Source organism: Lontra canadensis, unplaced genomic scaffold, assembly GCF_010015895.1.
Source record: "Lontra canadensis isolate GAN:19392208 unplaced genomic scaffold, GSC_riverotter_1.0 scaffold125, whole genome shotgun sequence".
NCBI lineage: Eukaryota > Metazoa > Chordata > Mammalia > Carnivora > Mustelidae > Lontra > Lontra canadensis.
Window position 1 is genome coordinate 3,491,930 of NW_022631119.1, and position 13,646 is coordinate 3,505,575.

At 36.0% G+C, this 13,646-nt stretch overlaps 1 protein-coding gene across 4 annotated transcripts in view; it reads left to right on the plus strand.

The window, feature by feature from the left end:
• ZNF569 (zinc finger protein 569) overlaps positions 1-13,646 on the plus strand; it is a 141,277-nt gene that overhangs the window by 94,567 nt on the left and 33,064 nt on the right. For all 4 annotated transcript variants that reach the window (XR_004380791.1, XM_032842062.1, XM_032842063.1 and 1 more), the window contains one exon: positions 8,413-8,463. Coding sequence is in view for 3 of the 4 variants with exons in the window: in XM_032842062.1 (XP_032697953.1) it covers positions 8,413-8,463 (51 nt within the window). In the remaining variant the exon portion in view is untranslated. The remainder of the gene's footprint in view (positions 1-8,412; positions 8,464-13,646) is intronic.

Sequence of the window (13,646 nt, forward strand, 5' to 3'; positions counted from 1 at the left end):
CTATTTATGCATATAATCTAGGCAGCGTGCACAACAGTTTAAAAAGTCTTGAGGTGGGACAAACCATAAGTGACTCTTAATCTCACAAAACAAACAGAGGGTTGCTGGGGGGAGGAGGGGAGAGAAGGGGGGGTGGGGTTATGGACATTGGGGAGGGTATGTGCTATGGTGAGTGCTGTGAAGTGTGTAAACCTGGCGATTCACAGACCTGTACCCCTGGGGATATAAATACATTATATGTTTATAAAAAAATTTAAAAAAAAAGTCTTGAGGTGGGAACATGTCTGTTATAGCAAAGAGATTGGTGTGGCTGAAAAAGAGCAAATGAAATGAAGACTAGTGAGAAATGAGAGAAGGTAAGTGGAGGGAAGGGGGCAGATCAGGTTGAATCTTATGGGCCATATTATGATTTTGGCTTTCACTGTGAATGAGCTGGGAAGCTGTTGGAGATTTTTGATCATGGGAGTGATATTACCTGTTTACGATATAAGTGGATCACTTTGGCTGCTCTGATAAGAGAACTATAGGAGGAAGGCTGGGGTGGGGGGTCAAGGCCAGAAGCAGAAAGACCAATTAGGAATACAATAAGTACAATAATCTAGGGAAAAGATGTCGATGATCTGGACCAGAGTAGTAAAAATGGTGAGAAGTCATGTATTCGATATAATTTAAAGGTAGAGCTGATACAGTTTGCTGATGGAACTGATGTGGAATGTAAGTGTGACAAGATAACAAAACATTTTTTAATCTGAGCAACTTGAAGAATGGAGTTATCATTAACTGAGAAAGGAAAGACAGTAGGAAAAACTGACGTGGGGCATAAGGAGATAGTGAGATTTCAGTTTGGAATTTAGTATATGAAGCATGGGATGTCCACTAGACATCCAAGTAGAGATACTAAGTTGGTAGTATGATATATAAGTCTGAAGTTCAAAAGGATCTAAGATCTAGGCTGAAGACATAAATTTGGGTATTATCAGTATATAGATGATATTTAAAGTGAAATTACTGAATGAAATCAGTTAGAGGGTAAGATAGATAGAAAAAGGTAGAGGTAAAGGACTTGTCTTTGGATCAGTCCAATAAAGTCTAGTAAATGAGGAGGAACCAGCGAAGAGGATTGACAGGAGCTAGTTGGAATGGTTGGAGGGAGGGTAGGTGAGTTTGATTTCCTGGAAACGAAAGAAAAAAATGTGTGTTAAAAAGAACTGTGTCAGTGCTGCTGATAGGCCAAAGTAAAATGAGGACTGAGAAAAGAATGTTGACATTAGCAACATGAAAGTCATTGGTGATCCTGAAGATCAGTTTCAGTGGAGTAATGGGGCTAAAGAGAAAAATGGAGAAGAAAATTGGAGCTACATGGGGCGCCTGGGTGGCTCAGTGGGTTAAAGCCTCTGCCTTCGGCTCAGGTCACAATCCCAGGACCCTGGGATTGAGCCCCACATGGGGCTCCATGCTCAGCAGGGAGCCTGCTTCCTCCTCCCCCCCACCCCCCCCACCTTTCTGCCTACTTGTGATCTCTGTCTGTCAAATAAATAAAATATTTAAAATAAATAAATTAACTAATTTTTTAAAAATGGAACTACAAAGTATAGACAACCCTTCAAGTTTTTCCTCTGTAAATGGAAAAGGGAGGGAAATGAAGGGGTAGATGGAGTTGGATTTAACCAGAGTGTTGGTTTTGTGAACTAATTAGGAATAATGTGAGAGGCAAGAGTGTCTAAATTTGCAGGAATTAATTATATTGATTGTGAATTTTAGGCCAGGTAGGTAGAAAAGTCAAGATAGGAAGGTGAGGGATAGTGGAAAATTGGTAGAACAGAGGAATGGAAGTTCTGATGGGGTTGGAGAACTGTTGGGTTGGTTGTAAGGTGGAGAGATTGGAGGATATTTGCCCTTTAGTTGTCCACTGTTTTAAAAATAGAACTGTCTTCCTTTTTACCAACATACCAGTTTAAGAAAACATGAGAGATTATCAGCTACATTTCAGTAGGGGTTACAAAATGATTTCTATCTATATCCCTTCTTCATTTACTGGCTGGAATATTTTTTTAAAGAAAAAAAATTTCTGTCATCAACTCTTTGGTTACCTTGAGGAAAGTTTTTACAGGAAAAGTAGAATAAATCGATTCTTTCCCTTTTTAGGTTTTCAGGCTATTGAATTGGTTTCTTAGCATTTCCCAGTGAATGATTATTTTACTGTTACATACACATCAATTTTAACATATTTGAAATGATTCAAACCATTGTGGTTATTTCCTTTGTGAAGCTCAAATTTTCCCATCTTTGGTTATCTCTTTGAGAGGCCTCTAAGTCTTTCCAACACATCTCCAGAAGTCTTTGATAATGTTCTATGTTCTGGTATGAAGGGTTATTCCAAGATCATTTTGAACATTTCCTGCCCTAGGCATGGAATCAAGCATTTCTTTATGGTCAACTAACCTACAACAAAGCGGGAAAGAATATTCAATGGAAAAAGGAAAGTCTTTTCAGTAAGTGTGTTACTTGGGTTACTTGTGTTAAATGGGTACTTTTTTTTTTTTTTTGAAGGGCACAAACTACCAATATAGTTTTTTTTCCATAGTACTTTTGGCAAAGTTTATTCATCCATGTATTAAAGGTATTTTTTTAACTTTTAATAGTCATTTTTTAAAATTTCTTTTCAGTGTAACAGTATTCATTGTTTTTTGCACCACACCCAGTGCTCACAAACTACCAATATTTACGCAATAAGAAATAATCTGAATCGTATATTTATTAAGGAAATTGAATTTGTGTTTAAAAACCCATGATACCAGGGCACCTGGGTGGCTCAGTGGGTGAAAGCCTTTGCCTTTGGCTCAGGTCATGATCCCAGGGTCCTGGGTTCGAGCCCTGCATCGGGCTCTCTGTTCAGCAGAGAACCTGCTTCCCCTTCTCTCTCTGCCTGTCTCTCTGCCTACTTGTGATCTCTGTCTGTCAAATAAATCTTTAAAAACAAAACAAAACAAAACAAAAAACCCATGATACTAAAAGCAAAAGCAAGGAAATTAAAAACAAACAAGTGGGACTACATAAAACTGAAAAGCTTATGCACAGCAAAGGAGACCAAGAAAATAAAAAAGCAGTCTCCTAAATGAGAGAAAATATTTACAAATCACATACCTGATAAAGGAGTTTATAAATATATAAAGAACTGATAAAACTCAATAGCAAAAAACCCCCAATCCAATTTTTAAAATGGGCAGGAGAGCTGAATAGGCATTTTCCCAAAAAAGACATACATACATACAGATACATGAAAAGGTAAAGTGATATTCAGCAATTAGTGATCTGGAAGTGCAAATCAAAGCCACAATGAGGTGTCACCTCATATCTGTTAGAATGGCTATTATTGAAAAGACAAGGAAAAACAAGTGTTGGCAAGGATGGGGAGAAAAAGAAACACACTTATGCATTGTTGACTGGAATGTAAATTGGTAGAGCCACTATGGAAAATAGTTGAAGTTTCCTCAATAAATTAAAAATATAAATGATCCAACAATCGTACTTCTTGGTATTTATCTGAAGAAAACAAAAACACTAATTTAGAGAGATTCATATACCCCCATGTTTGTTGCAGCATTATTTACAATAGCCAAGATATGGATACAACCTAAGTGTCCCATTGATAGATGAATATGTAAAGAAAACCTGTGTGTGTGCATGCACGTGCACATACATACATACATAACAATGGGATATTATTCAGTCATAAGAAAGGATGAAATCTTGCCATATGTGACAACATGGATGGACCTTGAGGGCATTATGCTAAGTGAAATAAGTCAGAGAAAGAGAAGTACTATATAATTTCTCTTTTATGTGTAATCTAAAAAAATAAAACAAATGTCACCCTAAGATACCAAGCTCATTGATAAAGCCAACAGACTGATGGTCACTAGAGGCAGGGGGTTGGGTAGAGGATGAGAGAAATAGGTGAAGGTAGTCAAAAGGTACAAACTTATGGTTTAAACTTAAGCCCTAGGGATGTAATGTACAGCATGGTGACTATAGTTAACAATATTGTATTGCATGTGTGAAAGTTGCTAAGATAGTACATCTTAAAAGTTTTCACACAATAAAAAAATTATTGTAACTATGTAAGGTGATAGATGTTAACTAGACTTACTTGGTGATCCTTTCACAATGTACTCAAATATTGAATCATAATATTGTACACCTGAAACCTATATAAGGCCGTATGTCAACTAGACCTTTTTTTTTTTTTTTTAAGATTTTATTTATTTATTTGACAGAGAGAGAGAGTGAGCACAAGCAGGGGGAGCAGGAGAGGGAAAGGCAGACTCCCTGCTTAGCAGGGAGCCTGATGCAGGGCTCCATCCCACAACCCTTGGGATCATGACCTGAGCCAAAGGCAGACAGATGCGTGACTGACTGAGCCACCCAGGCACCCTTAATTATACCTTAAATGAAAAGACTTTCTAAAAAGGAAACTAAACACCCAGATGATTTCACAAGTGAAATAGCAAACAACTAAGGAAGAAATCATAACAATTGTATATAAACTTTCCCAGTAAGTAGAAGAACACTTGTGAGCTGAACACTTGCCAACTCATGTTATGAGACCACCCTTACCCTGGTACCAAAACCAACAGAGACCTTACAAGAAAAAAAACTGCAGACTAGTATTTCTCATGGACTAAAAATAAAAATCTTCAACATCGAAATGAAAAATTGAATCTAGCGATATAAAAAGGATAATATATCCTGTCTAAATGGGTTGTTCATTTTGGGAATACAAAATAATTTTTTAAAAGATTTATTTGAGAGAGAGAGAACATAATTGGGGTTGGGGGGCAAAGGGAGAGGGAAAAAAAAATCCTCAAGCAGACACCCCACTGAGTGGGGAGCCCAGTGCAGGGCTCAATTCCAGAAACCTGAGATCATGACCTGAGCCAAAATCAAGAGTTGGCCACTGAACTGAGATACAGGCACCTTAAGATAAATTTTAAGTTCATTATTTGAAAATTAGTTACTGTAATTCACCAGAAGAGAGTAAAGAATTATATGATCATTTTGATAGATGCGAAAGAAGCACTTGACAAAATTCAGCATTTATTCATGAAGAAAATAATTCTCAGCAATTTAAGAGCAGAAGGGAATGTTCTTTATTAACGGTCCAAAAAAAAAAAAAAAACAATACTAGAGCTTACATTATACTTAGTGTTGAGATAATGCTTTACCTCTAAGATTGGCAACAAAGTGAAGATGTCCTCAGACCACCATTTTTCACCGTTATATTGGAAGTCCTAACTAGTGCAATAAAGCAAGAGAAAGACAAAGACACACAAATCAGAAAGGAAGAAATACAGCTGTTCTGTTGGAGACAACACAACTATTTAGATAGAAAACCTCAAAGAGTCTAGAAAAAAGCTCCTAGACCTCTTAAATGAATTTAGCATGGTTGTAGGATACACAATCAGTATATAAAGTTAAATCATTTTTATATTCCAGCAATGAACAAATTGAATTTGAAATAGAAATTTATTAGCATGCCCCAAATTAAAGTACTTAAAAATAAATCTCACAGAATATGTGTATACCCTGTATGCCGAAAATGAAAAAAACTATGATGAAAGAAATAAAAAATAAGTGGAGAAATATAAAAAATAAGTGGAGAAATAAAAAATAAGTGGAGAAATAGACTCCTATTTTCATTTGATCTTTAATTTGATCTATAGATTAAATGCAATCTCAGTCTCATTCCTAGCAATCTTTTTTATAGATAGCAATGAGGATGGAGGTGGAACCTAAAATGGAAGGCAGAATGAGACAAATTTATTTACATGTACTATTATATAAATGTAGGACCTAACTGTGTTGAAGGTGACATAGAAGAAACCCTAAATAAGAGCTCTCATTTCGGGGCGCCTGGGTGGCTCAGTGGGTTAAGCCGCTGCCTTCAGCTCAGGTCATGATCTCAGGGTCCTGGGATCGAGTCCCGCATCAGGCTCTCTGCTCAGCAGGGAGCCTGCTTCCCTCTCTCTCTCTCTCTGCCTGCCTCTCCATCTACTTGTGATCTCTGTCTGTCAAATAAATAAATAAAATCTTAAAAAAAAAAAAGAGCTCTCATTTCTTTTCATCATTTGTAAGCCCTTAACTAAAATATAATTTTTGTTGAACCATCCTTCATATTCACATACTGCTGCTATTAGAAATTTTTTTTTTTTTTTTAATTTGAGAGAGAGAGCAGAGCAGGGTAGGGGCAGAGGAAAAGAGAATCCCAAGCAGATTCCCCGCTGAATGGGAACCTGGTGCAGGGCTTGATCCCAGCACCCTGAGATCATGACCTGAGCCTGATATCGAGACCTGAGCTGAAGGCAGACGCTTAACCAGTGGAGCCACCTAGACGCCTCTGCTGCTATTAGAAATTCTGTGATGAAATCCATCATGGGGCACCTGAGTGGCTCCGTTGGTTAGGAAGGGAAAGAGGAAAGAGAGTAGAGGGAGTCCTGATTGGTGTCCACTCTTCAGCTAGTTGATGAATTCAGTTCACCGTAAGCAATTGCTTTTAAATAAAATAATTCTCTTTTAATCTGTACCCATGCCCACCTTTTAATAGACCGGTGTCCACTACTAGAACTGGAACAGTCCTGACAACAGAATGTGCTGGTATGCACCTTCAGGCCCAAGGGGCTGCTATATTCAGGAGATAATATGCAGAAAAATAAAATATCACAAATTTTTCCATATCTGTTCTCCCCTAGTAAATACCTTAACTCCTGTTATCCAGTATTGTGTCACCTTGTAACTCAGAGCTGCAAGGGTTGCTGGAAAAACGGGTAACAGGAAAAGGGGAATAGGATTACCTTCACTGTCCTGGATCAATCATGATTCATCCTTGGGAGAATGTATATTTCCATGTGAAAAAAATTAAAGTTCAGTTTTCAAGGAATAAAGTGAGGACAATTGGCTATTGTTGGTAACATTGTCTGCCACATATAGCCTTTTGGAATATGCTGGTTCTCTATCCTTAGCAAGGTATCAAATTTTCTTTACAGAATTTTGCACTGTTATTGCTGGGGAACTACTGAGACACCCATTTTATTCTGCTGTTCTCGCTCTCTTTTTTTTTTTTATTTGAAAGAGAGACAGACAGTGAGAGGGAACACAAACAGGGGGAATGGGAGAGGGAGAGAGAGAAGCAGGCCTCGAGCTGGGCAAGGAGCCCAATGTGGGGCTAGATCCCAGAACTTTGGGATCATGACCTGAGCGGAAGGCAGGTGCATAACTACTGAGCCACCCAGGTGCCCCTCTGCTATTCTCTTTTAAGGATTGATTATAGTGGTTCTAAGAATGTGGGGTTCCCAGGGTCACAGTGCTTATTAGTGGTAGAGAGACTAGAAAGCAAATCTCTGCTCCCAAGTCACTGTACTTTCCCATTATAATTCATCTGTCCTAAAGCTTTTCTAAAAAGATGCTTTAAGAAAAAACTTCAGATGAGTGACAAAAATCAATTACAATCCAACAACCAAAAAATTTTTTTTTACTTAAAGTAAAACTGGGAAAGGAACTGTGCGTGGGGCGGGGGAGGACATCTGTGTTGTTCATTATACACTGTAGTACTGATTGCAATGGTATGTGTTTTCTTGATTAAATTTTATTTTGGAGAAAATAATAGGTGAATTTTTATTTTAAAAACTGAGATAATGCTACTAGACTTGTAATAATATGAAAAACTATGTCCTGTTTATTTTTCCCCATCCCTAATTCCTGTTTCTAACGAGAAAGCACTTTCAGCTCCTAAGTGTGATTTCTTATATTTTCTTCAATTTTTCCAAATCACGTTTATCTTGTTATTATTTGACACTTTATGGATTTATATGTAAATCTTTATTTACATATTTACTATGTAAATATGTATTTTTACTATTTTTTACTATGACAAATAAGAATTTAACTCTCTTACCACCACCAATATCTCTGATACACATCACTCAGACACACAAACTTCTTACTTCTTCTTTGAAATACCATTTTGGGTAAATTCCCATTTAATTGGTAATGTCGCAATACATTAAAATACCTTATATATTTTGTCAATTTCATAATTTTCTTGGTTATGTTCTTTCATGAAGCTATATAGCTTACTGTTCCTTGTGAACTGTTTTGTTTTCTGATACAGAGCTATTGACAAATTCATGGGACATCTCCCACATACAAGCTCTTATTCTGACCCACCTTATGCCTAAACTATGCATGATCATTTTAGTCATCCTTATACCTGTCAGCACCTCTGGTATGAATATTCTTGGCCTTTCTGATGGATCCAAGAATCATTTACAGGGTGACCTTTAATCCACTGTGTGGGTGCAGGTTTCTGAAACCACAAAGTGTGCCTGGTCTAATGGCTTTTCTTCTCTTTCACAGCTTTGCCTTTTCAAGCCCTATTACCAGAAAGAGGAAATGACTGAATCCCAGGTAAGTTTTAAGTAGTATATTTGTTCTCTACTATATTCTGTAGTGTAGTTGAAAAGGATTATAATAATCCGTACAGTAAATTGGAAAATCCTATATAGATAAACTTTGTCAGAGGAAAGTTGGAAGATTAAGACCAGGAAAGAGTTAAAATATGGTAATGCAGAAAGGTATTAAAGTTGGGCTTTAGTTTTCAGTTTCATTATTATAGGTGAAACAAACCAGCACAAAAATTCATGACATAATTTGCATTGTAAATAAAGATTAAAATGAACTTTTCTTAGGAGAAGTAAGCTCTTCTTTGGCACCTCGGTCAATGAATATATTAGAGTGTGACCTCTTATAGTTGACAAATCCAGCTATTGTGATGGTCTCTTTTGATAAAGGATAAAACAAAGTATATATGTTAAAAAATAGCCAGCATAGGAAAGAATGCAAATGAAGATTATCAGAAAAAAGGATTAATTATCCCTTGCATGCAAAGGAAGACCACACAACAATTTTTTTAAAATGGCAGATACTGGTTACCCACAACAATATAGATAAATTTCAGAAACATTGGAGTGAGAGAAGCCAGAAACAAAAGATACGGTTCCATTTATATGCAATTTGAAAGCTGGGAAAACTAATCTCTTGTGATAGAAATCAGGATAGTAGTTACCTTAAGAGAATAGTAACTGGGAAGGGGTGGGAGAGAATCTTCTGGAGTGCTGAAAATGTGGTTGTTTTGACCTGATTACATAAATATTTAAATGTATAAAAGTGTATCATGTACATTTAAGATTAGTGCATCTTAGGGGTGGCTGGCTGCTTCAGACAGTAGAGCATGTGACACTTGATCTTGCAGTTTTGAGTATGAGCCCCACATTAGGTGCAGAGATAACTTAAAAATAAAATCTTAAAAAAAAAGGTTAGTGCATTTCACCACATTATTCTCTGTGTGTCATATATAATTTAAAGAATACTAGAATGTCCGAAGAAATAGATGAGATATGTGTATCTCAAATGACCCTACATAATTATATTTTTTCGGTGGGTATTTACTGTAGATTGGGCCACAGTCTAATAATTTCTGGTCAATTATTTTAGTCCACTGAAATGTGAACAGAGAATATGCTTTATTTGGTTTACTGATGTGTCTCCAGCCCCTAGAACATTCTGTGCCTTGTATACATAGTTTTTGTGAATATTTGTGGTTTTAATGTCTTGAATCCATGGTTCCTTGTTTTTTTACTCTTAAAATAAGTGATATTGGGATGCCTGGGTGCTCAGTCAGTTAAACAAGTGCCTTCAGCTCATGTCATGATCTCAGGATCCTGGTATCAAGCCCTGCAGCGGAGCCCCATATTGGCTCCCTGCTCAGCAGGGAGTCTACTTCTCCCTCAGCCCTTCCCCCTTATGCTCTCTCTCTCTCTCAAATAAAATCTTAAAAAAAAAAAAAAAGTAGTTGATATCCACCTCCTCTTCAAGGATAATTCCTTTTCCTCAGAACTTCATCTTTCATACTTTCTTTGGAACCTTTATCTTTCAGATTTATCCTGCACTCTTAGCTATTAAACATATCTCATTTTACTGCTTTTTCATCCTCAGGTCAAAGCTTTCATATACTGAGATATACCTTTCTTTGACTGTGTATCCGTATATAGCAGCTTCTCTATATATCCAGTTTTTTTCTTCAAACACATTAATTTTCAAAGTGAACACACTGTCAGTGTGTAACTTGCAAAAGCAATAGATCAAGAATTAGAACATTACCCTAACAACCATGAGATTTCTTCTGCACTTTTCTAAAGTCATTACCCCTACCCCAGGGGTAACCACTATTCAATTTCTATCACTACAGATTATATCTGCCCGAGTTTGAACCTCATTAATATATATACTCTGTGTCTGGCTTCTTTTGCCCAATACTGTGTGTGTCAGATTCATGTTGAATTACTGCATGTAGTTATAGTTTGGTTAATTTCCTTGCTTTATATTATTCACTTATGTGAATAAATCATCATTTTATTTATCCATTCTATTATTGATTGCCATTTAGGTAGTTTTTATTTGAGGACAATTACAAATATTGCTGCTATGAATTTTCTTATAGCTGTCTTTTGTTGCACGTATGTACACTTTCTTTTGTATATAAACCAAAAGTAGAATTTCTGAGTTATAGGTCGTATACATAGCTTACCTTTTATTGATACTGCCAAATGGTTTCTGAAGTGACTGTCCAAAATTTCACTTTAAAAGAAAGGAAAAGTTTGTGTGTTCATATCAGGTATGATAAAAGTCAAAACAGTAAGCTTTAAACAAACAAAAAGAACAGAGCTTTAAAATGAGTGCAATAGATAATACAGATCAATGGTTTAGGACTGCTTCCTTATCAGATAACCCAACAGCAAATTTACTATAAGTAACACTGAAAATAAGAAGATATGTATTGGTAGAGAAACTTTCATTAATGTCTTAACTCATGCTAGATGAACTAGATATAAAAAAATGTATCTACCAATAATAATTTGATAGAGCTAATAGATTAAGGTAGCTTATAGCCTCGAAACAGTTATTATTCCTTATTTGGATATGAAATAACTTAAAAACTGACCATGTATTAGGCATGAATAAAATTCAGTAAATTTCAAAAGTAGAAACCGTACATTTCAGTAGTTCCACAATGCAAGTAAATATGAAGTTAATAATAAAAGATTCAAAAAGAAAAACATTCACATGGAAACTTTTTAACTAGCATGAACAACCCAGACCAACAGGGACTTAAAAATTTATGTTGCAGAACATCCTTTTTTTTTTTATTTTAAATTTTATTTATTTATTTGACAGAGATCACAAGCAGGCAGAGAGGTAGGCAGAGAGAGAAGAGGAAGCAGGCTCCCCACTGAGCAGAGAGCCTGATGCGGGGCTTGATCCCAGAACCCTGGGATCATGACCTGAGCCAAAGGCGGCAGAGGCTTTAACCCACTGAGCCACCCAGGCGCCCCATTGCAGAACATCTTTAAAAATTAAACAATGCGCAGGGGCACCTGGATGGCTCAGTGGATTAAGCCTCTGCCTTCGGCATAGGTCATGATCTCAGGGTCCTGGAATTGAGCCCCGCATCCTGCTCTCTGCTCAGCAGGGAGCCTGCTTCCCCCTCTCTCTCTGCCTGCCTCTCTGCCTACTTGTGATCTCTCTGTCAAATAAATTTAAAAAAAAAATTTTAATCTTTAAAAAAATAAAACAATGCGCAGAAGAAAAGCTACAGCCTGAAAAAATGTTAATAAACGTATTAGAATGAAATGAATGAACAAAATATACCATTCTAGTAATTAGAAACAAAATGAGAAAATTTAAAAAGGAATTGGTAAGAATAAAGTTTAAGTCAGTGAGCTAGAAAAACACAAAATAATAGAACTAATAAAGAGCTTTTTTCTCTTTTTTTCTTCTTTCTTTCTTTATTATTTTAAAATCTAAGAAGAGGGAGGGAGAAGTAGAATAAACAGCCACATATGCAGCTCCCCAGGTTAGCAGATTTTAATCTTTTGTCATTTTTGCCTCAGGATTTTTTTTTTCAACAAAGTAATCAGAATATTACAGATACTTTGTCTCACAGGCAGTCACTTTTATGAATGTTATCTATATCTATAGAGCTCATAGTTTTATATTTTTACCACATGATTTTGTATATATAAACACTACTTGAAGTTGTTCTATGTTTTAGATTTTTAAATAACTGGGAACCCGATGGACTTAGAGTTCTGCAACTCATCTTTTTTTTCATTCCACATTGTGTTTTCAGACCCATTCATGTTAGGATATGTATTTCTGACTTTATGTCCTTTTCCATTGTTTTGACTTCCTGTGTCAATCCCGCTATATCTTAATTACCATATATAGTTCTAAAAATATTTATTCGATAATACAAGTTAATCCTTCATCTTTTTCTTCTTCAGCATTGCCTTAGCTACTTGTAGCTACTTATATTTCCTTATCGATTTTAGATTTAGTCTATTTCCACAATTAAATCTGCTGAGATTTTGACATCGAATTACATTCAAAAATATATTATCTACAAGTGAACAGTTTTCTTCATTTTAAATTCTCATGCCCCCTTTTTTTCTTGCCTAAGTTTGATTGTTAAATGTAGTATAATGTTGAATAGATGTGGTGGTGAGTGATCTTTGTCCCATTCTGTTTTAGGAGTATATATTCAGTAATTATGAGTAAGTATGATAATTTGGTGTAGGTATTTTTGTAAATACTCTTCTGGTTCAAAGAAATTTCCTTGTATTCCTAGTGTCAGTCATAATTTGGTGTTAAGTTTTGTCAAATACTTTCTTGTATATATGATCTTGATCAAAGTTTTCTCCATTTTTCTGTTAATTTGGTTACTCATGAAACTAACTTTGGTGGGTGTATACTCACTTGGGTTTTTCCTGGAGAGTTAATATAGTAGTTTATAATAAGGTATGTTTGACAGACATCAGAACTTTCTTGAAAGCAGATTTTGGTAGGTTGACTTCTGGCATTAGAAGGTAGGGTGGAACTAAGATATAAGTGCCTTTGCAAACCTGTTTTATTTAGCAGTTCCTATAGGGCCTACCACAAGTGCTCAATGAATGCTCTTTGGACAGAGATGTCCAAAACTATGAAGATGAATTTTACCTAATGCCAGTGCGATTCTAGTAAGGTCAATTTTGTGATTATAAATTCTTTAGAGAATTTGAACATTGTCAGACTCTCATTTACCTCCTCACAGCATCCATATTTTTTGTCTATTAACTTTATTTAGTGATTTCATATATATAAAGGTCACAGAATTACTGTACTATACTGAGATGTGCGTTAAAAATACAATTTATTAAAAATATGTTGACATCCTTTATGAATTCTGTTTAACAGAATGAAAAAAGCTAGTTTTTTTTTTAACATTTTAAAATTATTTTTTTAATAACATATAATGTATTATTTGCCCCAGGTGTACAGGTCTGTGAATAGTCAGGCTTACATACTTCCCAGCACTCACCATAGCACATACCCTCCCCAATGTCCATAACCCAACCACCCTCTTCCTACCCCCCTGGCCCCGGCAACCCTGTTTGTTTTTTGAGATTAAGAGTCTCTTATAGTTTGTCTCCCTCCCAATCCCATCTTGTTTCATTTTTTCCTTCCCTACCCCCCAAGCCCCCCACTTTGCCTCT